Below are 26,497 nucleotides of genomic sequence, written 5' to 3' on the forward strand. Positions count from 1 at the left end.
CTCTGTAACATTGATGATGAGAATGAGGAAAAATCGCTTTTAATTTCAAAAGCTTTCTATAAGCGATCTTTGTTATAAAATATAATTTACAATAATTGAATAATCGTGAGAACGTCACAAAAATCCATGTCTTAATGCAATACTTCTGTCATTTGTTGAACCAGTTTCCTCTTCGTTATATGTAAACTAAAAAGCAGAGATTAAATCAGTTTTAGAGCTGGCATGTAAACAGGGGCAAAGCCATGGCTTGAAATCTTGGTTTATTTAAATCCCCCGTTTCCTGGATTGAACATACCATATTTTTCGCTCTATAAGACGCACCAGACCACAAAACGCACCTAGTTTTTGGAGGAGGAAAACAAGAAAAAATATATTCTGAATCTCAGAAGCCAAAACAGCAAGAGGGATCGCTGCGCAGTGAAAGCAGCAATCCCTCTTGCTGTTCTGGCTTCTGGGATAGCTGTGCAGCCTGCATTTGCTCCATAAGATGCACACACATTTCCCGTTACTTTTTAGGAGGGAAAAAGTGAGTCTTATAGAGCAAAAAATACGGTAAGTGGAAATGGTAGTTTAACAAACCCAGAGGGAATTGCCTTATGAGGCGAGTGGCAGCACACTACTTAGTACTGGTTGAAATAAATTGGTTTATCAGACGCAAGGTGGTTATATCTGAAATGTGCCTGAGCACAAACAAATACTAGTAATACTTCTAGTATTAGAGAGATCCATCCCTAGCCTGGTGGCACAGTCCACCCCCGAAGACATTGATAATATATTTATAGAAGCAAAATGAAATAAATTTAGACACAACACATGGGTGGGTGGTGAGATCAATGTCTCTCTGAGCAGCTCCCTGCTGCTGATGTAAATTGTCCCCTCATTGTTCATCAGTCTCCACAGATCAGCAGAAAAGAGAATTGGCTACACCCCATTGTGTGAAGATGGCCCTTTGGCCAAAGAAAGCTAGCTATTCCTGCTCTAAAGAATTTAAAGGAATTATACCTCTCCTGTGCTGTTGAAGCTAAAAAACATTATAGTAACATGAGTGGCTAAGTATATGCCAGAATAACTTTCCATATTGGACACTTGAAAAATTATTTAATGATGTTTTTTATGCCATTAATCTGAATGGGTGCCAGGGAGAATCCCTGACACGACAGACCAAGTGTACATACATTTCCCATGCAAAACAGCAATTGCCTACAATTCTTACGTTCAAAAACATGTCCAAAAATATGACTGTTACTTCAGAAAGTATTTGGGGTTACTTAAGTCACCATGCTCAGCAAGGTGGGGGGCTGCAGACTAGATATTTAATGAAGTTTAAGTTGGAATAATTATGAGAAATAAAATTGCCGTGGCTAGGTAACAGTGATTGCTTGAGTCCTTTTTCACATCCTGGTTACTGCTTCAAGACTACTGCAAGATGTATGTGTGTAGAACAGTGAACTAAACGTACAACACACTATTACTCAAAGGAAATTGGCTACAAAATCTTCATTTAAAAAAAGTTATTAAAATAAAGTTATCCCCAGCTGAAGATATGTATGTAAATTCTCCCATGCCTCATATTTCTGGATACTGGAGCAACTTTCAAGAACAGCTGAGGAAGCGGTCCTGCAGTGTTAACTGTGTACACAAGTACTTGCAAATAGTTGTCAAATGTGCAGAGAGTATACTAAAAAAATTGCTTCTGTTACAGGGAACGTGAAAGTCCTTCCGAATCAGTTGTGCTTTCAATGGTTTCTTTTATCCATGAAATGTAGTTGGATACACGTGTGTAAGCCCCATATTTTCCCACTTCGGCGCAGCCTTCCCCCCAGCTGACAACCCCCAGGAGATACCAGGTGCTGTGATAAGCTACAGCAAAAGGTCCTCCACTGTCTCCTTTACAAGCATCTTGTGCTTCTTCAGCATAGCCTGCACAAAACATGTTGTCAGTGATGAGCTTCTCGGTTGACGGCCTGCAAGTGTCTGCGCTCACAATAGGCAAGCTGACTTTCATGAGGAAGCGAGTTGACTTACCCTTGCTATGTGTAGCACCCCATCCACTAACCATTCCTGATGCCCCCTCTCCAATCAGTAAAGTAGTTAGCTGAGGGTTGGGAAGGCAGATGGGGAGTACGTGCTCGCTGAAAACCACACTGCTGGTCAGCTGGATCAACGCAATATCATTGTTGAAGTTCGTAGAGTCATACTGAGGATGTTTCCAGTACTGTCGAACTCCCACCTTTTGTTCATGCCGTTCTCGCCAATGTATGTCAAAATCTCCTGAAAGGCAAATGAAATGTAAGAAGAGTGTGATACCTTTGTGCAGTTAGTTGTTCCTAATGGAAGCAGGGTAGGGGGCAGGGAATTAAAGCTGATTTTTAAATAGCCTTAGGAGAAATAGGAAAAGGATCCAAAGAAACCAGTTTTAGAGTGCACATCCAAAATGTTTTAAGTCACAGTCTCTTATTCAATTAATGTTCTGCCATAAGTCTGCAGCTTATGTGGGTATTAGGTTCCAGGGATCACACCAAAAGCCAAAACTGTGGACAGGTATCTCCCCACTTACACAGGGGTTATGTTCCGGGACCCTGGGCACGTAAGCGAAAATTGAATAAGTGGGGAGCACCCTCTAAAAAATCTCTAAATGCCCATTTTCTTTCTGCTCTCCAGCTCTCTGCCCAGTCCAGATCAGAATATCTGGAGTTGAAGCTCTTGGGTTGGCTGGAAGCTGGAGTATGTGTAGAAAAGCAGTGGCTGCTGCTGCACTACCCCACACAACAACTGTTAGGTGGGGCAGCTAAGCAGCCTAAACAAAGCCCCACTAAACAAAGCTCCAGTCTCTTCAGGGCTTCCTCCACCCAAACTGATGTCCTGATGGCTCTGGGGAGGTTTTCTGTAGCTCTCTCTTGCCATTTCCTGGCATGATTCTATCTATCTATCATCTATCTATCTATCTATCTATCTATCATCTATCTATCACCTAACTATTTATTTCCTTCCTGGTACTGGCCGTATACGCTGTCACACGCAGGTGGGGGGGGTGGGGGCGTGGGGTGCCTGTGTAGTAAAAAAACATTAGGTTCAATGGCAGGTGCCATTGTCAAAGTCATTTTTCCCATATAGTGATACCTTGAGTTACAAACATCTTAGCTTACAAACACTTTAGGTTACAAACTCCGCTAACCTGGAAGAGTTACTTCAAGTTGAGAACTTTGCCCCAGGATGAGAATAGAAAGCGTGTGCCGGAGGCGCAGTGGCAGCAAAAGGCCCCATTAGTGAAAGCATGCCTCTAGCTAAGAACAGTTTCAGATTAAGAATGGACCACCGGAACAAATTGAGTTTGTAACTAGAGGTACCACTGTAAATTGCAGGTTTGCTGTATTGCACTTCAATATCAAGTCTTCCATGAAAGTGCACCTACAAGTTTAACTTAAAAACTGGCAATTTGTTGGGTGCTGATAACAACATTGGAAAAGTTTGTAATTATATGCACTAATCTCAATGACCTTGAAGGCTCTTTAAAAAAAAATAGTGAAACAATGATAGATGTAAGAGTTCATTGTACCTTCTTGGGGGCATGCTTGGAAAAGAACAAACAGTGCAATCTTTTGATTGTCCTTGTGGCTCACCTACAGTAACTTGATGTGGGATAACTGTATCCAGGCAGTGTGCTGCAGTGAGCACCCACCGACTGCTGATTAAGCTGCCACCACAAAAACCGTAACCTCTCTTATTTTGGAGCAGTACCTATGGGGAAAAGTAACACTGTTGATTCATCAAATATGCATATACTCTACACAGCAGTCGTGCCTGCCATGTGAAACACCCTCCCATCAGATGTTGAGGAAATACTGTAAACAACTATCAGACTTTTAGAAGACATCTGAAGGCAGCCCTCTATAGGGAAGTTTTTGATGTTTGATGTTTTACTGTGTTTCATGTTTTAATTCCTGGAAGCTACCCAGAGTGGATGGGGCAGCCTAATCAGATGGAGGCATATAAGATTGTTGTTGCTGTTGTTGCTGCTACTACTACTACTGCTACTGCTACTGCTACTCCTACTCCTACTACTACCGGTACTGCAGGCATGTTCAGATAGGAACCTTTAACAAGTTATGGAAAGAAAACAAAAATCCAAGGAAAGGAGACCAATAACCAGCGATGTATGGAGAGATGAAGGAATATATGTACAGTGGTGCCTCGCAAGACGAAATTAATTTGTTCCGCAAGTTTTTTCGTCTTGCGAAGCACAGTTTCAGAAAAGTTTTGGAAAAGCTTCAAAAATCACCAAAGTCTTTAAAAACCTCAAAAAAGGCTACCACACCGCGTGCTATGAGTTGCTCCTTGAAGTCAAGTCGCAACTGTATTAACGGTTTTAAGAAAGAGGAAACAAACTTGCAAGACGTTTCCGTCTTGCGAAGCAAGCCCATAGGGAAATTCATCTTGTGAAGCAACTCAAAAAACCAAAAACCCTTTCGTCTTGCGAGTTTTCCGTCTTGCGAGTTTTCCGTCTTGCGAGTTTTCCGTCTTGCGAGGCATTCGTCTTGCGAGGCATTCGTCTTGTGAGGCATTCGTCTTGCGAGGTACCACTGTATGGGAATTTTCTTTAAAGGTAATTCAGTTATTTAGCTGTGAAACAAAATGCAATAAGGGGGTCTTATAGAGAGATATAATGATGTGCAGCAAATGTCTCTACGTATGTGGGATACATTTGCAGCTTCCCACAGGATCAAGCAAACAAGACATTAGGGGACAATGTTCCAACAAAGGCCCATCTGTATTATACATTTGAAGCAGGATCACACCACTTGAAACAGCCATGCTTTCCCCCCAAATAATTGTGGGAACTGTGGTTTGCTCAGGGCGCAATTTCCAGAGTAGTTTAACCATCACTCCCTCTTCTCGTGAAACTGGGAATTACAGCTCTCTGAGGGGAACAGAGGTCTCCTAACAATTCTCAGCACCCTTAACAAAGTACAGCTCCCAGGATTATTTGGGAGAAGCCATGGCTTTTTAAAGAGCTTTAAATGTACAGTGCAGATGGAGCCATGCTGTTGAAGGGGAGGTGATGACAGATGCTCCCTGTGCAGACACAGAGCTATTTTGCTGTTTGTTTAACGTCAATTCACTTGTCATATGACCTGGCCCTGCCATTGCACAACTACAACAATGTAAAGTGAGGCAATTTTGTCAAAACAGTATCTGTACCTGCCAGGGACAGCCTCCTGGGCGGCAGAATGAGCCTCCAACTACCCTGGAACCATCCATTTCAGCACTGTTATTGAAGTTGAGCCAGCTGAAGGAGTCTGTGAAGTTTCCTTTCATCTCTTCGGTGCCTTCTTCCTCAGCCTCTCCCTCCATCGTGTCATTCAGGCTTGCTGAGGAGTTGTAAGCCAGTGACTGATTCCAGTGGGCCACGTTCTCCTGAGCAACTCTTGTATCCGTCCCAGTCATATCCCAAGCATTAGTTTGGTTGTACTCTTCTGATCCTTCCTTGTTAGAGCGTGTTGATCTCTTAACCAGTCCACAGGGAAAGCGATCTTAAAAGGGGTGGGATTAGACAAATTTGCTATGTGTAAAGCAGTCTGTTTAGACAAGTAAGTGAAGGTGGAAACACCACATGACATTTCCTGGCATTTATATCCCGTAAATGCAGTGCCAAAGAATGCTCCAACTACCGCACAATTGCACTCATTTCACAGGCTAGCAAGGTGATGCTTAAAATTCTACAAGGAAGGCTCAAGCAGTATGTGGACCGAAAACTCCCAGAACTGCAAGCTGGATTTAGAAGAGGCAGAGGAACCAGAGACCAAATTGCAAACATGCGCTGGATTATGGAGAAAGCTAGAGAGTTCCAGAAAGACATCTACTTCTGCTTCATTGACTATGCAAAAGCCTTTGACTGTGCCAACCACAGCAAACTATGGCAAGTTCTTAAAGAAATGGGAGTGCCTGATCACCTCATCTGTCTCCTGAGAAATCTCTACGTGGGACAAGAAGCTACAGTTAGAACTGGATATGGAACAACTGATTGGTTCAAAATTGGGAAAGGAGTATGACAAGGCTGTATATTGTCTCCCTGCTTATTCAACTTATATGCAGAATTCATCATGCGAAAGCCTGGGCTGGATGAATCCCTAGCTGGAATTAAGATTGCCAGAAGAAATATCAACAACCTCAGATATGCAGATAACACAACCTTGATGGCAGAAAGTGAGGAGGAATTAAAGAACCTTTTATTGAGGGTGAAAGAGGAGAGTGCAAAATATGGTCTGAAGCTCAACATCAAAAAAACGAAGATCATGGCCACTGGGCCCATTACCTCCTGGCAAATAGAAGGGGAAGAAATGGAGGCAGTGAGAGATTTTACTTTCTTGGGCTCCATGATCACCGCAAATGGTGACAGCAGCCATGAATTAAAAGACACCTGCTCATTGGAAGAAAGGCGATGGCAAACCTAGACAGCATCTTAAAAAGCAGAGACATCACCTTGCCAACAAAGGTCTGTATAGTAAAAGCTATGGTTTTCCCAGTAGTGATGTATGGAAGTGAGAGCTGGACCATAAAGAAAGCTGATCACTGAAGAATTGATGCTTTTGAATTATGGTGCTGGAGGAGACTCGAGAGAGTCCCATGGACTGCAAGAAGATCAAACGTATCCATTCTTAAGGAAATCAGCCCTGAGTGCTCACTGGAAGGACAGATCCTGAAGCTGAGACTCCAATACTTTGGCCACCTCATGAGAAGAGAAGACTCCCTGGAAAAGACCCTGATGTTGGGAAAGATGGAGGGCACAAGGAGAAGGGGACGACAGAGGACGAGATGGTTGGATAGTGTTCTCGAAGCTACCAGCATGAGTTTGACCAAACTGCGGGAGGCAGTGGAAGACAGAAGTGCCTGGCGTGCTCTGGTCCATGGGGTCAAAAAGAGTCGGACACGGCTAAACGACTAAACAACAACAACAACAACATGTTGCTAGAATGATTGTGCTGGTATGAATGTAAGAGATAATTTTCACAGAATTATAAACTCATTCTAAGTGGCTAGGAGCAAGCCAACATTGCTTCAACTTTCAGCAGCAGGAGGGAAAAATGAGAACGAAACATTTTGTAAGATGGAAAGCACTATTCCAAAACATGAGGGGCATCTCAATCAGTATTGAGTACCTGACGGTGTGCAGCTCTCTCCATCTTCACTTAGCGTATATCCCAACGCACAAGAACAGGTCACTTGAAGCGAACGTTCATTGTCATGGCAATATTGCCAGCAGCCACCATTCTTGTACCAGCATTCAGATTTCTCTGCATTAGAAGTATACATTTTATTTTGGATCATTATTTATCATGTGTAATGGATGCTATGATATGGCTGCATAATAGGCAGTCATTATACGTAACATGTCATAGATGCTATTACATAATAGCAACAGGTGCTGTAATGCAGCTACACGGGCAACAGAAGGACTTCTGCCAAAGAAGTCTGGAAACTGTAATATATCCCTCAGAGATAAGGGTTCCCAGCACCCTTAACAAACTCCAGTCCCAGGATTCTCTGGAGGAAGCCATATGTTTTAAATGTGCATTGAACTGTTTTCAGTTTTGTACTTAAGCCCTTCAGTGTTATCGGCTGGCATATAAATATCTTAGGGAAGCAAGCAAACAAGGTAACAAATGTTCATATCAGCCCATATTCTGTACTCACCTATTTCACAGTGGCTCCCTCCAAATCTGGGAGGACAAGTGCAAACAGTTATATAGCGTTTAACCTTGCAGATGCCACCATTCTTACAGGGATTCTCTTTACAAGTGTCCAAATCTGTGTGTAAGGAGAGAAGCTTGTGTTAAAAATCAAGGCATTAAAAAGATGGCCTTGCGGGGGAGAGAGGTATTTATTTATTTAAATGCTTTACGCTCTGCAATACACAACACAGTTACAACATTAAAATTACATACAAAATTAATGTCGGTAAAACTAAACAAGGAAGATGGGGAAAACAATCTAACACATATCAGTATACATTTAAAAAAACCCTCAGCCTAGCAAGCCAAAAGCCTGGCAGAAACAAAAATGTATTCAATGAACAATGGAAGATCAAGAGGGATGAGACCAAAGGAACCTTCTGAGGGCTTTACTGGCCTTCACTTTGCATTAGGAACCAGTTGACAGCACAAAAAAGAAGGAAATGAAAATCTCTTACTGTTGTACATGAACCAAAACTCCACCTGTAAAATGGTAAAAAATAAAATATTGGGTAAACAGGCTGCGTAATCAGAAAGGACTTTCCATCTTTCCATTATATATATATATATATATATATATATATATATATATATATATGATTTTCTGTATTAGTTAAATTAAGATACTTCTGATGGATGAAACTGCCTACTTCTATATATTGCCATCCCCCATTGTTCCAATGCTACAAATCTTTGCCTTACTAACTCAGGTTCTTACATAGTACATTGATCCCATTCATACTGGGTCTGGGTCATAGGAGAGAAAATAGGCAGTGACCCACCTACCTCTTTAGTATGACATTCCGTAGAACCTGTGGAAGTTGGTGTAAAGCCCCACCCATCATACTTGAGAGTATGGGTAAGGCAAGACACTTTTGTTATGTTTAATCCTTGATTTTGTTTGTTGATTTTAGTAAGTTATGAGTTTGAGTTATATATTTTCTAACTATTTTCCCCCTCTTCCTTCCCATCCTTTCTTCCATACGTCTTTTAGACTATAAACCTGAGGGCAGGGACGGTGTTCATTTTTTAAAAAATGTGCAAGTTGCTCTGGAAGGTTTTCCAGCTAAAGAGTGGGATAACAAATAATTACAAACAAACAATTATGATGTTGATCCATATGAGTGGGACAGCAGACTATTCTATGCCCATTCACTCTGTGGGGTATTTGGATAGGTGTATCTCATTGTATTTCACAACTGTCCAAACCAGCATTAGATTTCCTCAAGTTCAATTCCTCACCGTTTTCTCCTCTGATTTGAAAATCTCTCTTGCCTCTTCAAACGAACACCTTTCTTCATTGCATTCTCTTTCCATATTTCCTTGGCGAACCTCCTCCAAGAAATGGTTGGCACGTTTATGAATTCTCAGGATTTGGCTTGCCTCGTCTTTTCTCAAAAAAACTACCGGTATGAAAGCAAAATGAGCTGGCACTATGAACCTTGATTCTTCCATTCAAACTGCAATCCTGTAGAGTTCATTCAGCAACTTTATACCAACAATTTAGTAAATAAAAATGTTAAGTAACTGACCAACAGAGTCACAGATAACTCAGTTCTCTCCCCCCCCCCCAATATAAAACCTGCCCCCCCCCATTAGATTCTGGCTACACCCATGTCTCTCAGCATAGCAAAATGCAGCTCCCTGCTTTTCCTGACAGCAGCAACAGCAGCAGAATCAAACACAAAATCAATGGACGCCCAGGAAACCCAGGGGAAAAGCACCAATCAGAAGAGCCAGAAGGAGGTGAACCAATCGGATAAGCTGGAAGCAGGAAGACCCCTGAATAAGTTGTGGCTTGGTCTTTTGGCTTCTTTTGATCTAGGTGCTGCTCCTCTCTGGCTTCAAGTGCTGTTGCTGAGCTGCTGGAGCAAACGTCTCCCAAGGCAGGCCACAGGAATCAGCACTGGCATCCGTGCCAGTGGCGGCCCCTTCACCTGCAGACAACCAGCAGGTTCAGTAGCAGGATCTGCCACTCCTGGATCACAGAATCATAGAGTTGGAAGGGACCAAAGCGTCATCTAGTCCAACCCCCTGCAATGCAGGAATCTGAGCTAAAGCATCCATGACAGATGACCATCCAACTTCTGTTTAAAAACCTCCAAGGAAGGAGCGTCCACCACCTCTCGTGGGAGTCTGTTCCACTGCCAAACAGGATCCTGCCACCTGAGGCAATGGCCTCGTGGTGTGTAGTAGTAGTTGTTGTTGTTTATTGAGTTTATATACCGCCCTATACCTGGAGGTTTCAGGGTGGTTCATCATAGTGCTAGCCCTGGACCTGGTACCGTTTCATCACATACATGACAGAACATCAATTATACAGTGACATCCACTAGACTCACATTTGAAAGTTTGGAATAATGTTTCCCCATAGGGATCTGTGGTTTGGGCAAGGCAGTTTCCTTTGAAGACTCAATACATTTTAAAAATAATAATATTCAGGCTGAAATCCTAAACACATTTACTAGGAAGTAACACACTCAACACAATGTTACTTAGTACCAAGTAAGCATGGATAGGATTCTGTTGCATGTCTCCTTGTGTGTAGAGCTAAGAAGTTAGGTAGGAGGCACACTAGGTCATCCCCCCCCCTTATGTAATACAGTAAGTGATAGGGGAAAATATTTGCTGACAGTGATGCAACTCCAGGGTTAAACCCAGGGTAGAAATTAGGCAAGTAAAATAGAAGACACAACAGTGATTTAGGATGGAATTCCTCTTGTGCTTACAATTAAGTACTGATAGTGTTAGGTCTTAGCTATGGTATGGATATTCATATTGTCCTCTCTTTTTTACAATAGGGGTAGCTAACCTGTGGCCCTCTAGCTGTTGCTGGACTACAACTCCCATCAACCCCTGACTAATGGCCATGCTAGTTGGGGCTGATGGGAGATAAAGAGTCCAACAGCATTTGGAAGACTGCAGTTTAAGCCACCTCCAATCTACAGTCACAGTTGCACTCTGTGGATAATAAGTACCTACCTGACAATGAACTTGGTAGGCTGCTGTAGAGGGAGTACACTAGTAAAAGTAAGGCCACACCTGAGGAAACTTTAGCCATTATACAGCTGAAGTGGGTAGACTATTTAGCGGGATTTGGCGTATAAGTTACCTACACGTGGAAGAAAAAGAACACCAATGTATTGCTCAAACACAGGAGATGAGAGGTAACCAGGAAAAATGGGAGCAAAACCAGAGAGTGGGGACTGGATTAAGGGAGAAACAAATATAGAAATAAAGGGATTAAAAGGCAAGAAAAATTCACAACTTTGAAGGATTTTAACTATCGTCTAAAACCAGTCAGTTAATGCATTGCAGTAGTAACTCAGCTGCTCTGCTCTGTCAAATCTAAATGTGGAGAAGATGGGAGCCTCTAATAAATTCAATCTCAAATAGCAAATAATAGATGCATTTTATTGGTAAAGCTGATATCTTGAGCAGAGAAGCCAGTTCCTTTGACTGTCCTGTTTGAAGTCTGAGGAAGGCATCAGATTGGCATAGCTTACCCGTTGACTTTTTTACAGTTACTGATGGATGCCAGATAAAATTTTCAAGTAACACATTTACTTCCAATCTTTACAGGGTAAGGGCATCAAGCAACTGAAACCTCATCAGAAATGAAATGGTATGGATGTTGAAAGGAAATGTGCAAAATAAAAATTCCAGGTTCCATCTAACACCACTTTTCCTAAAGGAAGCAGCCCCCAGGACAATGTAAGATAAAAAGACTGTGGTCTCTTACCTGATTAGGAAGGACAAAGTGCTATTTAGATCAACAGGAAAGAAAGCTATGGGAATTTATCTGTTGATGATTAATCTACCACAAATATTGACAAAGTAGCCTGGGCCCTCTGGATGGGGCACCCTTTCAGCTGAAAGAAAAGAGTATTTAATTCAAAAGCTGATCAGATCCTAAAATGCCATTACAGTGGTACCTCGGTTTATGAACTTAATCCGTTCTGGAAGTCCGTTCTTAAACCGAGGCATGCTTTCCCTAATGAGGCCTCCTGCTGCCAGTGCCCTTCCACCGTTTAGATTTCGTTCTTAGACTGAGGTAAAGTTCACAAACCAAGACACTACTTCTGGTTTTGCAGAGTTCGCAAACCGGATCGTTTGTAAACAGGACTGTTCTTAAACTGAGGTACCACTGTACTCTAATTATGGTGCTTTTTAAATATAAATGTTCACACTTCAAAGGGGTGTGCCCACTAAGCTAAGCCAGGTGCCTGCCAGAGAGAGGGCCTTTTCCTACAATTTTTACCCGTATGTTCTCAATCTGCTTTTCATGCTCCAGGTCATGGATTTCTTCACAAGTGTACACATCCTTTATATACAATGCTACTCCTCCTTCCTTCCTTCCTGTTTAAGCTATTCCTTTTGAACAGGTTATACCCCTCAATTCCTACATTCCAGTCATGAGTCTCATCCCACCAGGTTTCAGTAATGCCCACCAGGTCGTATTTGCCATCCTGTATTAAAAGCTCCAGTTCATCTTGTTTGATTCCCATACTCTGTGCATTTGTGTGGAGACAACTGAAACCATGAATTGTTCCCTGCAGCTGCTTCCTTCCTGTAGTTTCTTGCCCTTTAGCAGGTTTCTGGAGTGCCACCTCCGTTTCCTGTGCATCAATGAAACTATTATCCCCAGTGCCAGGTGCTCTTTTGTCATTCTTATAGTTTTCTCTCTCCTCCTCAAGATCTATTTTAAAGCTCTCCTGATCAGATTCCCAAGACACATTCTTGCCAACTGCTGTGAGGTGCAGCCCATCTCTCGCCAGAAGTCCTACTTCAAGGAAGAGACCATGATCCAAGAAGCCAAATGCTTCCTGATATGCCACCTGCACAGCCAGTGGTTTACCTCAAGTATTTTCCTCTCTCTTCGTTGGCCACGACCTTCAACAGGAAGGAGTGATAAAAAGGCTATCTGTGCCCCAAATCTCTTTAGCTTCCTTCCCAGTGTCTCACAGTCCCTTCACTATGTGTTGCAGGTTATGTGTGGCAGTATTATTTGTACCCACATGAATCAGAAAGAAGGGGTAGTGGCCAGTGGGCTTTAGAAGACTTGGGAACTTCTCCGTCACATTATGAATCTTTGGACCTGGAAGACAGCACACCTCCTGTGACATCCTGTTTCCTCCACACAATACTGCCTCTGTTTCCCTCAGTAGGAAGTCACCTATCACCACCACTCTTCTCCTCCTCCTCCTCTGGGGAGTAGCGGGAATCATTCTATGGGATAGGCCTTCCAAAGGCTGCTTGGAGTGTTCTGAGGTCTGCGTCTGTTGTTCTCGAGTCTTCCCCTCTTGTTTCTTGGAGTTTATTTTGATATTGTTGGGATAAGTTACAAACTTATGGTTTGAGTATTTCCTACTCCTTCCTCCCAGCTTGTCATCTCAAGGCTGCAATTCCGTTTCTCTAATGTCGTCTCCACAGAAGGTAGCAAGTATGCTATCAGCACACTCATCCACGGTCAGTAGCCTTGGATCTGATAGGGTTAGATCAAGAATGGAAAAAGACTCCTCCAAATCCATTGCCTCCTGTCTCTTTATCCACTGGGGTGGGGGTGGGAATAATTGTTCTGTGCACTGTACTAGACTCTTGCAGTGGGTGATCTTTCTCCACCTTGGGGGCACTCCCATCTATCTTGGTGCTCAATCTGAGTCAACCCAACTCTATCAAGTAACTCTGCATGTTGTCCTGTTGCTTGAGGTGTAGCTAGGCAGGCCTCAAGTTGCTGCACCTTCTCTTCCAGCGAGACAACCAGCTTGTACTTAAGTGTACTGTTGCTTGTTCTCTGGCAGAATGACAAACATGGCATAGGTGTTACAGATCACTGCAGCAACTCTCTCGCCCTCCATGTCTCTGGTCCTATGCACACTAAGTGACAGAACTCTGGGCCTCCCCCTTTAAACTCCCCGCTAAACGAGCTAAGTTTGACTGCTGCTGGTTGCTAACACCTCCTTCAGTTTTATGGTGTTATTATAATTTGGTGGCTTTTACCTGCTGCTTCTTTTGGTATTTACATTTTAATTGTTTGATTCTTTTTTGTAAACCACTCTAGAAATATGATTAAGATATCAAGACTTTAAATAAACAAACCACTGCCTGAAATGCTTTCCACAATCAGGTCTTCTGAAGGCATTGTGAACTTTTGCACCAAACTTTCTACGCATATACTATTTGCCAGCAAAAAAGATGTTTTCTGGAAGGCAAATGTACTTCCTCCCCAGAGCCACAGTTATTTATTTTTATATTTTCTGCTTATAGCAGAAACCCACACTGTTAAATATTTGATATTTGGGAGCTGGGGGACAGAATATATTATTTACTGTGCGCTGAGACACAGTCTTTCCCTCAGGCGCTCAAGGCAGATATTTATATTATATTATATTATATTAATAATTATTTTCAAAGCATTTTCAGAGGCTTGCTCAGTGATTAAGCAACTGGAAAACATAGAAAATTGCAACAGGCAATAAAAATCCAGCATAAAAACAAATCACAAAATTAAAAAGGCCCAGGCAAATAGAAAGAGAATAATCATGGAGCCAGTCAAACCTCTCAGGGGAGAGAGAGTTCTAAAAATACTACAATGAAAGCAAGAAATGCAAAATATAAACATTAAGACAACAAAATTATTTTGGCTCTTGGCAGTCTCTTCAGGAACAATCCGACCTTCCCCTCTTCTGCCCTCCCCACAGGGCTCACAGTTCTTTAAGTACAGTAAACATGCAACTTACATGGGGGTTACGTTCCAGGAATAGTGCATTAAGCCAAACTCACATATAGTCAATATACACTGTGTGCAATGGCAGGTAGGATTGCTAAAGTCATTTTTTCCCAGACACCCACCCAATTCTCTCCTCCTTTTTAATTTTTTTTGCCAGGCACATAAAGCTGAAAGTGCACAAGAGACTACCTTGGTCAGCCTGACCAGTGATGCCAATGAGTTACAGGGTGGTCAGTAGAACAGCAGCATCTCCAATCTGTCTCTATGGCAGAACAGACCTTCTAAGCCTGTTCCAAGGTCAAGAGGTTTATGGTTAAAGAGATGGTGTCATGGACAATAGCAACAAACTCTGTCCCACACGTGTTATTATGTGGGTGGCTGTGGCTGCAGTGATTGGCCTTTGCCTCCCAACAACCTGCCACTCCTGCATGTGGCCTTGGAACCAAACAAGTTGTCCACCTCCTGATTTAAGAAATGCAACACACCACACATACTCACTTTGTATACTCTGTATTTATTAGCAGAAGACAATGGGCATACCGAGTGTACTGCCAAAGTACTCCCTCATCCTTCTTTTGTGACAGTGTTTGGTGAGATTATGCTGTCTTTCATTTGCTGATAGATCCAGTCAAGATATGCACTGACTTTGGTGTAGATTCCAAAGTTATCAATTGCTCCACAGCCTTCTCCCCAGCTCACAAGTCCAATTAAGAACCAGGTGTTCTTGAATTTGGTGACCATAGGGCCACCACTGTCTCCATGACAGGAATCCCGGTTATCTCCCAGTATCCCGGCACAGAGCATGTTTTCCGAGACAGAATTCAACATAGAATTGACACAGTCATTCCGTGGTGCCACAGGGATTTCAATATAGTTGAGAACAGAGGAGTAATTCACCTTCGAGTCCTCACTCTGGCTCCCCCAGCCTGTCACCACAGCCTGTGTCGCTTCTCTCTCCAAGTGCCCTGCCAGATTCTTGGAAGGCAGGCAAATAGGAATTGTGAACTTGTTGACAAGAACTGGGCGTTGTAGGTGCAGCAGTGCAATGTCATTTTCAGAGGTAAGTTCAGAGTAGTTTTCATGAGGCAATAACTTGTCTGCAAAAATAGTTTGCTCACTTTCTTCTGTTCGCCGGCGATAATATTTACCTGTAAGGGCAATAGGGAAACTTGGAAAGTGTCCTTTCTCTTGGGATCTAAGTCAACCTTACCTCTCTCAAAATACTTTAGCAGAACTCATAAAGAAGAGGTGGTATTTCTTTCTTGCATTTCAGGCTCAGCAAAATCCAAATCCGTAACAGGAACAAGTGGCAGTATAAAAAAGGGCCTGCAGAATTTATGTGTAGAGTATAAAAGGCTCGTGTCCCTGCATAATTTGTGTACATTCAGCAGAATTGTATACCACACCGTACTTGTAACAGTGAGGTCGTACCATAAAAAGCACATAGAGGAAGAAAAGGAGAGAGTGCAAATATATATATCCAGATTTGGATTGAATCATGGCCAGGGAGAGGATTCTTACAGTTCATAAGCAAGTAGTGAATGAGAAGAATGGTTTTGTGCACTGCAGGGCTGTACTACTTAAAACTAGAGGTCAGAGATCATATGCTTGAATGTGCCCTTCCTGCATATAGAAAGCAATACATCGGGGAGAAATGCCTGACTAGCTGTCTTCCAGAAATACTGTTTTGTTTTGTTTTTTTTAACTGTGAGAACATCAGGATGCAACAAGAGCTCTGCTGGATAGGCCAAAGGCCCGCCTATTCCAGTATCCTGTTGTCAGAGAGATGCCTACTGAAAAACCACAAGCAAGGCTTAAATGCAACAGCACGCTCTCCTGCTGCAATTCCTAGCAACTTGTATTCAGAGGTATACTGGCTTCTACAATGGAGGGAGGACTTAACTAACATGAATTTGTTTAACCTTCTTTTGAAGTCACCAAAGTTGATGGCTATCACTACATTCTGTGAGAGTGAATTCAATAGTTTGAAGATGCACTGTATAAAGAAGTATTGAACTATTCTGAGAGAGGGAGAAACACTCTCTCCTTTCTACATCATGCAAAAGTTTATAACTTCTAACATGCCCCTCTTTGCTTGTCTTTCCTCTGAACTCAAAAGGCCTTTGTCATACCAGCACCAGGAGTCATGCCAGCATGCAGAACCCATAGCTGCAACCAAAGGAAATGTTTTACCATGTGATTTGCTGATGTATAAATTCCATCCCTACTCCAAAGCAGCACAAACCCAAGATAGAATTTTTATTCCCTTTATGTCAGTTCCATATATCAGGTTTGCAGTATGCTAACTTCCATAATTTCAGCAAGAGGTGACCAGATCTTTATATCTGTTCATGTGTGTTAGTACCAGTCACCACGTTTAGTCTTTTCAGTCTAGACTGGACCATACTCCCTGCATCTATGGCTTGGACATTACTTAGTTTGAAAGGATTTAAATAGTATTGATTGAGGGTTTTGTTGTCCCATATTAAAAAGAAATGCAGTCATGATTCTCCTTACCAAATGTCAGTTTGACTGTTCGTAGGCTTTTCAAACAATGTGCAGCTGTCAGCACCCAGGTGGGGTGAATGAGAACACCACCACACAAAAATCTGCCTGCACTATTGCTCAGCATAACCTGCAACGAAGAAGAGAAAGAAAGCTATTGACTTCATTCATCCATCCTTGACTGCGTGTGTCCAATACATCTGTGCTGGTTATTCTACTGACTTAGGTTCCTCCAGATGAGCTATTTATGCAGCATTCCTCCTGACTTGCTTGCACAAAGCTTCTGTGGAGTTTAGATTGTATCCAACCTTTACTGAGCAATTGTTCCAATTTGTTTGTGGGAAGGTTATATGAGCATTCATCATCATTCATTTATTCTGATTTACTTGCAAAGTGTTTATATGTCTTCCCATTAATCATTTGTTCATCCCACACTTTTCAATGCATTCCCTAACTGCAAAAGGTCTGTTTCTGTTTAAAAGTAGGCTTGTTGTAGGCTAGGGCGACAGAACACTTTAATTTACTATAATTGTGCAAACCTAAAATTTTCAGTATGCGTATGAATTCCACCAGCAAAATACTGACAATCTAGAGGAATCCCCCATATACTCAAGTTGCTGTTCTAGGTCTAGAATGACAAACATTTTCATATGGCTTTCTGATGCACATCATAAACTTACTTACAGAGATTGATGCATTAAAGTCTTTGGCAAAAACTGAACTGGTTCCAAGTACTGCATCCACCAGTGAAAGCCAGGACAGGAGAGGGTAAAAAAAGAGTACTTACCTGAGGAAATAATACATACAGGTGGGATCAATGATGATATGAGCAGCCAGAAGTATGAGAACAAGGCCTCACCGGGGGGGGGGGGGTCTCTGAAAATAAGAGACACCCCTGGGGTTCTGACAATCATTGAGACTGACAGAAGCAGCAGGGCCTGACAAACCCCTTCAAAGGCTGAATATTTTTATTAGTTCTTACCTGCCAGGGACTCTGTCCTTTTCTTCCAGGTGTTCCCCCAATTACTTTAGCAGTCTTATAGTTGAAATTATGGACTTTTCCACAGGCAAACTCCACTGTAAAAGAAAGAAAAAAGAAAGAAAGGCAAGATGAAGGATAACCTAGGAAGGTCTGTACAATTTCTATCACTTTACGTCAAAAAGAATCCAGCCCAGCCTTCAAAGCTACTTTGCTGATTTCTAGAAGTTGTATAAATTATCTAAGCTATCTCCTTCCCAATTTCTCATTAGCTCAAGCTGTGGGAAATCCTGAATTCTTTTGGCTTTAGTCAAAATAAAGAAATTCCTTCCAGTAGCACCTTAAAGACCAACTAAGTTAGTTCTTGGTATGAGCTTTCGTGTGCATGCACACTTCTTCAGATACCATGCACACGAAAGCTCATACCAAGAACTAACTTAGTTGGTATTTAAGGTGCTACTGGAAGGAATTTTTTTATTTTGACTATGGCAGACCAACACGGCTACCTGTCTTTTGGCTTTGTACGTAATCTGTAGCAATAATATAACACACTAAAATGTTTTAAGTTGTGTTTGTTTGTTGTTTGTTTGTTGTTTAACTCCTTTGGTACCTTTGAGGCCAGAACTAGATGTTATGCCAAAATATACAGAATCTTAGCCTCTTTTATGCCAAATAACAGCATTTTATTGTTCATATGTTTGCTGCTGTGGGCTTCCTTGGGAGGAAGGGTGGGATATAAATCTAGTAAATAAAACAATAATACATTTATTATATGATCTGTTGGGTTCATGCATGTGAGCGGTCCCCCCGCCACCAGCATCCATACAATGTTGTCATCATAATGCCGTTTAACCCAGAGTTACCCTTTCAGGGGGAAATCAAGTAAGTAAAAACAACAACATGACAACCTGGTGTCCAATTTTTGGTTCTCTAATCAAACCTCCACTTGGAAGCATCCACAATCCAGAGAATGTGAAATATGCCTCAGAGCCATTCGACATCTGCATGTTAGTTTAACTTTAGGTCTTTTTTTTGTTCATGCGACTATTTTAATTTTAATCTATAAGCTGTTATTGTTTATTGTATATTGCTTTAAATATCTATTTTACTCTTGTGAAAGCAGTCTCAGTTGTGCTTCTGAACTGGTCTTTGACCGTAATAATAAATTATTATTACTAACATGGTGGTAAAATTCTGGACTCTACCACTTCAGATTGCATGAGGACTTTAATAATTTTCAATGCACCCATTTTTTTAAAAAAAATCTAATTGCATATTGTACATAACCTGTCAGGAGATATTTTTAGCAACAGCCCATCACCTGAATGTGCCAATTTAACACATGCAGGGAAGTTGTTGTTCTTGTTATTAATAGAAACATGGGGGAATACATTACCTCACCTGAAGATGGTAGAGTCCAGAAATCTACAACCTAATTTTATATGTATTATTATTAGGTTTTTTTTCCTCACAGGGTGACCCAAATTAAAGACATCCAATAAAATTCTAAAAACACAGCTATACAGATAAAAGGCAGGACATACAGATCCCACTCCACTAAAGGCCACCATGCCACCCTTCTTTTAAATCTAATTTCAGCAGGGAGAGGGGACACTGTGGACACCAGGGAGACCTCTTTGGGCACCTGTGCACATGCCAGCACCATGTGGGCAACCACTGCCCTAGTACACATGTTTAGGATGCCGTGGAACTTATCTAAGCATGAGCTATTTCCTATTTGCAGCCCCCCCAATCTAAGTGCATTGTACTTCCTGAACATATACACACCCCACACTCTATTGTTGTACTGTGTATTTTGGGTCTATGGACCACAATAAAGCTGTGTGTATAAAAAAAGTATGGTTTTTTTACGCTCTCACAGCAGCATAGCATGGGTGGTGGGTACCTGGCATCCACTTGAGTTGGCTCCCTCATTTTGCCAAAGGGTAGGACTGCCCTCATTTCCTTTCTTATACTTCATAGTAACAATTAAATACTTGTGAATGCAGCTAGAAAGGCAATACTACTGAATAGCATTTAGAGGCCCAGTAAACCTGAAGGAGCGTCTCCACCCCATCATTCAGCTCTGAGGGCCTTCTGCCGGTTCCCTCACTGTGAGAAGTGAGGTTACAGGGAACCAGGCAGAGGGCCTTCTGGGTAGTGGCGCCTCCCCAGTGGAACACTGCCCCCCTTTCATATGTCAAGGAGATAAAGAACTACATAATTTTTAGAAGACATCTGAAGGCAGCCCTGTATCGGGAAGTTTTTAATGTTTGATCGTATTTTTAATATTCTGTTGGAAGCTGCCCATAGTGGCTGGGGAAGCCCAGCCAGATGGATGAGGTATAAATAATAATAATAATAATAATAATAATAATAATAATAATAATTATTATTATTATTATTATTACATGGCTATTCCACGATGCCACAGGCCACTGAACAGGAAGAAGGAATGGGGGGGGGACCCACATACCTGATATTGCAAAGAGAGTGAATTATAAAATTATGCCTTAAATAATGTGGCTGCCTCTGATTTGAAAAGCCAAGCTTATGCTTATCCATCTTTCTTACCAACAGGTTCACAAGAAGTATAATTATCAGACAGCCGATAGCCTGAAGCACAACTGCAGTAGCGGTACTGGTCATTGTCTCGTTGGCCCTCATTACAGAAATGTTCACAGCCACCATTGGAAATTGAACAGTTGGTGTAGTCAACCACTGGGCATCAAAAGAAGTAAAATACATGTTGAAAGGAGGCAGTCCTATTCCTTGAAGGAGCTATTTATGTCACTCAACCTTCTCCTCCTCTTAAACTGTGCAGAAACAGAACAATTTGATGGCTGAACGTATTCTTTTCATTATTGAACATTTGTCTCCTCCCTCTCTTATGACACAGCATTAACTTTCTGAACATGGTGAGCTGTGCTGGAAATAATGATTCTCCTTGCAGTGAACTACTGGGGGGGGGGGGGGGAATCCAAACTCAACAGGAAAACAAACTTGACTGACTGTGTTGCAGCTGGAGATAGGGGAGGAATTTCATATACAGTGGTGCCCCGCAAGACGAATGCCTCGCAAGACGGAAAACTCGCTAGACGAAAGAGTGTTCCGTTTTGGAGGTGCTTCGCAAAACGAATTTCCTATGGGCTTGCTTCGCAAGACGACAATGTCTTGCAAGTTCCTGCTGGTTTTTTCCCTCCCCCCCCCTTTTCTAAGCGGCTAAGTCGCTTATCAGCTGATCCGATCAACAGTTACGCCGCTAAAAGCCGCTAATAGCGCTAATCCGCTAATCTGTCAATGGGCTTGCTTCGCAAGACGAAAAAACCGCTAGACGAAGAGAATCACAGAACGGATTCTTTTCGTCTTGCGAGGCACCACTGTAGTTGCATTTAAAGGCAAAACCTACTGAATCCTCACTTTCCCAAACAATATGCAAACAGAAACATCACTGAGTGAACCTCTGTCACCACGAGCTGCAGATTCATAGCTTGTCCTTCCAAGCTCACCTGAAGTGAGCCTAATGAGGGGCACCTTTGAACTGTGGGTCAGGCTAGGATCAGGTGGCTGTCAGATAGCTCAATCTGTAGTTTCAAAACTCTTCTCAGGCTGGAGAATTGCTTTCTACTTGTATGCTGCCCCCCCCCCACCGTTTTTAGTGGGTCTGTGGCTCCTGCCTCAATACAATATGTACATAGATTTAACAGCCTATATATGAAGAAGCATGTGTACTGAATGAATTGGATTACCAGTCACAATATACACCTCTTACACTTAAGAAAGTTGCCACCACCATGGCCCTTAGCAAACACAAACCTTTTGCTTATTTGTTTTTTAAAAGTGCCGAACAAGTAAGACCTTTCCCTCTGCAGCAATACCCTGGGGACAGGCTGACACACTACTAATGCTGGATTAGAGAGCTAGTATGTGTTGATAACTGAGCACCAGTAGTATGTTAGCCTGTGTGTCTCCTGTTCATGGAGGGGAGGGAGTAAACCTGACTGCAGGCGGAATATCCTTAACTTCTCACTACTTAAAAAGAAAGAAGCATAACTTTTCCATTTGCAAGTTCTGTAGTTTGTGTACATCAAGAAAGGGGCTTTAGAACAGCATGCATATTCTATACGAAATTGTTGTATTATCAATCTGAACTCGAAGGAATAGAGAAACCCCTTACACAAGAACAACAGTTGCATTTTGATAGTAAAATGGAGAATTGAAGATTATATTACCATATTGGCACTGGCGCCCCTCCCAGCCTTTGTTACAAATGCAGTCAAATCGTCCAATGCCGTCTCGACAGGATCCATCGACACATGGACTGGATTCACACATATCTCCATCTGAAAACACATTTGCAGGGAAACCTAGACCATATGTCGTATGTCTCTTTGCAAGGGAAGAGTTAACTACATCACCCCATTATATAAACTTCCTCTCTTGGTTATGCTTCATCTACAGAAAATATTAGCAGACACAAAAGCATTAACTTGCTTAGAACACAGGGGAACTTTACAGTGAAATTCTGCTTCCAGACTACAGAAATAATAGGCTAATCTGTGACCTCAGTGCTCGCCCCCAAGGGTTAAATTGTAGAGATCTTCCGGTGTGCTGCGAACCTCGCTATTAAAGAAATGTGTAGAAAAGTCCTAATAAAACATATCTAAATATGGGGACACACAAATACACGATAGAAAAAAAGAGAGAGAGGTTCCCACTACACTCAAAGTGAAACTTCTTTTTTATAATAAATTTTTATTAAATTTTTCCACCATAATAACACAAGCCACAAAGCAGAATAATACACAGAAACAGAAAAGGAAAAGAAGAAGAAGAAAGAAAAGGGAAAAAATGGGGGGAAGGGAGGGGGGGAAGGGGGGGAACAATAAACAAATAAACAATAATAACAAACTTAATTATTCACAAATCCAACTTTTTAAACATCTTGATTGACTTCCTCAAATCCCTCCCTTCTGAGTTTCCTTGTAATTTAAAAGTAACAGCTTTCCAATATCATTATTAAACTAAAACAATTTCCAATTATAGTCATCTTATTCACTTTTCTTGACATTCTGAATCCCATTTATTTAATTATAGGGGGTGAAACTTCTTTACTTACCAAAGTACTTTGTCCAAAACTCCAGCTGAAAGAAACAAAATCGAGGTTAATACTTGAAATGGAGTCTTCTCCATGATTCGATATGGATTCTGCCACACAACATTTCGGTGCAGATAGGAAAATCAACCTCCTTGGAACTAATTATTATTGGACACCACCTACCCAATTTGGCACAAAAAAACATGACAGCTGAATAGATTCAGCATTTGGGGAAGCATATTACTGCTTTACAGGGATGGCCGACCCAATAACTTCAGTGAGGCAGTTGCCCCAGGTGGCAGGGCAAGCTGGGAGGAGCACGAGATCAGGGCCCACAAGGAGCACACCGCTGCCATTTCCTGCATTTGCCATTCACACCAGCCACTTGGAAAAGCGAGGCCACAGCTACCCCCACCTGTACCTCTCCAACCTCTTTTTTTCTCCCCCACTGCCTACAATGTGCTGGGGCTTCCCTGGCCTGCATCTAGTCACCTCAGGTGGCAATGGGGTGGGTGGGGAGGAGGAGGTGGCAGTGGCAGGGGACGCCATTTTCTGTTTTACCTCAAGTGGCAATGGGATTCAATGCTTAGTTCCCAGTCTTTAGCAATAACTTACTGTTGCTTCCTTGGTTTCAAATATCTCACTGGCTTCCTCAAAATCACATACTTCCTCTCGGCATTCCCGTTCCAATGAGCCCTGCTTTAATTCTTCCAAAAAACTATTTGCCCGCTTCTGGATTTTCAGCACTTGGTTTGCTTCTTGGCTGCTATAAAATACTTCAGGCAGAAAACAAAACAAAAATATCCATCTGGGCCATTTATAGCAACATCTTGCTATCTGCAGACACTTATTCACAGTGTATTCCCCTTTTATTTTATATAATTGACGTAGAGGAGAGGGAGAAGAGTTTTTAAAATAGTAAACACTAAATACTGAGGGATTATTAAAACTTGGAAAGGAGAAAATAATGTTGACTTTAGCAGTTTATTTATTTATTAGTCACTTTTCAGGGTTAAACCCTCACAGAGAGATGTGACTCTGAGAGAAATAAAAGGAATGGAACAGCAATCAGAGTATGAAGCACTGAGTGAATGGAGTCAAATAGACATATGAAAGATGCTGAATTAGATCACCAACATTCTCTTAAGGGAAGTCAACAGTGAAAAATGTTTTTAAGGTCTTGGATGCCAGACCTGAAGGGGCCAGGGAAATATTAACTGAAAAGATGTTTCACAACTGCAGGGCCAACACCAGGAAGGCCCTGCCTCATGTATTCACCAACATAACCAATTTCACCAGTGAGAAGAGACATATGGGTAAAAGCAATCTTCAAAATAATCCAGTTACAAACTGTTTAGGGCACCAGCACTCTGAACTAGGCCCATAAACACACTGGTAGCCACGGCTGCCGCTAAACTATCAGAATGGTGTTGATGAATGCTGGGGCTTACCTAACAATCCATTGCAATGAGATATACTCTATTGTACACCCCTCCTTGCCCAGACTGGCTTCCATGTCAAGTGAAAGCACCGACATTCTAACTCCCTATGTAATCTGAAACTATTTTGAAGAGAATTCTATAGAGAGAGAACGCAACAGTCTCTGGGGCTTGTGCCCTTACTATCGTACCCACAGAAATTTCATAGGACACAGTGTATTTGATAAAGAGTAATGCAGGAAAGAAGAAGGATATACCTGAGCCTTCATGTCCACTAGGCAATATGAAGGCAGCTGAAAACACCGAGAGGGTAAAGATTCTCCACATTGCACAACACATCACACACCTAAGAGAATAACCACCGAAGATCTGACCATTTGTTTTAAGGAAATACAAGCTCCTATAACACTATATATTTGTATTAAGATTTAATACAGTTCCACATTTATAACTGTTATAGTTTACGCAGGCATATATATAGTATGGTGGACAGTTTCATACTTAGACTTATGTACTCTACAGACATTGGAACATTTTTTCCACAGCTGCCACTCCTGATCCCATTATATATTTAACTAAATTATGTTTAGTCTTCACAGTAGCACATTCATCCTCCTAAAAAAAAATTATATGCAAAACACAAAGTTGCTTTACTGTCTTTAATATCATTGTGTGTTCCCAAAGCAAAAAGAACACCACACTCATGTATTTGGGGGAGAACGCCACACTAAATGTACTGCTGATTCTCTTTCCAGATTTCCCACTGTTATCTCTCCCACTTTTTACCTCTTCTGTTTTTGACTAGGTTAAAAAAAATGTTTTAAAAAGGAGAATTAGTACTGGAAAAAACCCTTCCAAAAGACTTACTGATTTCACCAGCTGAATCACAGTTGTCTACTTTTCTGCCATCAGACTCTGAGAATGCTAGTTAATCCCTAACCTCAAATATTTACTCAGACACACACTCAGAGAGCCTTTGTTTCAGTCAAACAAAAACTGCTTCTATGGTATTTCTACAGAGCATTAAGGAAGACCAGGAATCACTTGCTTTCAAACATTTCTCCCCCCTCTCTGGCCTTTTTCTCCAATTAAAGTAAATGACTAGCTGAAGTAAATGTTAGCATTCCATGAACACAGCTATGCTCATAATCCTTGTGGGATTTCCTCCTTCTTAGAAGAAAGAAACCTAATCCACTTCATTTCCATTTTAATCATTTGAAGTTCCATCTTTATCCACCAAGCAATTACAAGTTGAAACCAGAAGGGAGCACTAGAGAGCTACAATTGTCCGTTTACATCCTTTCCCTCAAGGCATTGGAATGGCACCCCATGCCTGTGAAAGATTGATGTTGGTGTACTGGTCTCTATTTTGTCCTTCTTCCCTCTCCTGGTGTTTTTATTGCCTTCAAAACAGTTTACCATTTTATTTTGGTTCTCCTATCTACTATGTTCACTTGTTCAGTGTTTTGGCAAAGGAAAGCCCCCTGTTGAATTTTCACACAGCTCTTATCACTAGTAACCTGATCTTAAGTTACAGATAGGTGGCCGTGTTGGTCTGCCATAGTCAAAATAAAAAAAATTCCTTCCAGTAGCACCTTAAAGAACTAACTCAGTTGGTCTTTAAGGTGCTACTGGAAGGAATTTTTTTTATTCTGATCTTAAGTGTTTAGCCAAAATCTGTCCCTTTGCAATTTCCACCCATTGGTTTTAGTCCTGCTCTCTTCTGCATCACAGAACTTCAGGTATTTGTAGGCGGCTATGAGGCTTCCCCTAAAACTTATCTTCCCTGAGATAAAGTTAACCTTCTCCTTCAACCATTCCTCACACAACCTTGTTTCCAGACCCCTCACCATCCTGACCATTGTTAATGTTCTTCTTTAAATGTGATACTCAGAACTAGACATGGTGCTCTGGAAGCAGACGGGCCAGTGCAGAACAGAGTGGAAATGCTACTTGGGATCTGAACACTGTGCTTCTATGAAGGCAGCTGCATCATATTGCTGACACCTAGATCTC

General features: G+C 41.7%; 2 protein-coding genes across 2 annotated transcripts; both read right to left on the reverse strand.

The window, feature by feature from the left end:
* Nucleotides 1-1,078: 1,078 nt before the first annotated feature.
* LOC310707977 (coagulation factor X-like) lies at nt 1,079-11,591 on the reverse strand. The gene is made up of 9 exons (XM_083505607.1): nt 11,473-11,591; nt 10,713-10,842; nt 8,973-9,133; nt 8,189-8,213; nt 7,693-7,806; nt 7,158-7,292; nt 5,200-5,531; nt 3,621-3,738; nt 1,079-2,271 (listed from the first exon to the last, which is right to left on the reverse strand). The coding sequence occupies exons 2-9, from the start codon at nt 10,789-10,791 to the stop codon at nt 1,697-1,699; spliced, it is 1,539 nt and encodes a 512-aa protein (XP_083361733.1). The 5' UTR covers nt 10,792-10,842; nt 11,473-11,591; the 3' UTR covers nt 1,079-1,696.
* Nucleotides 11,592-14,954: 3,363 nt separating this feature from the next.
* Nucleotides 14,955-25,472, reverse strand: PROC (protein C, inactivator of coagulation factors Va and VIIIa). Its single transcript, XM_083505608.1, has 9 exons — nt 25,349-25,472; nt 24,739-24,827; nt 23,658-23,818; nt 23,064-23,088; nt 22,177-22,287; nt 20,519-20,665; nt 17,948-18,042; nt 16,978-17,095; nt 14,955-15,608 (listed from the first exon to the last, which is right to left on the reverse strand). Exons 2-9 carry the CDS (start codon nt 24,818-24,820, stop codon nt 15,025-15,027), a joined length of 1,323 nt encoding a protein of 440 aa, XP_083361734.1. The 5' UTR covers nt 24,821-24,827; nt 25,349-25,472; the 3' UTR covers nt 14,955-15,024.
* Between the last annotated feature and the right edge of the window lie 1,025 nt (nt 25,473-26,497).

The sequence above is a fragment of the Podarcis liolepis genome (genome assembly GCF_965112155.1).
Source record: "Podarcis liolepis genome assembly, chromosome: 5".
NCBI lineage: Eukaryota > Metazoa > Chordata > Lepidosauria > Squamata > Lacertidae > Podarcis > Podarcis liolepis.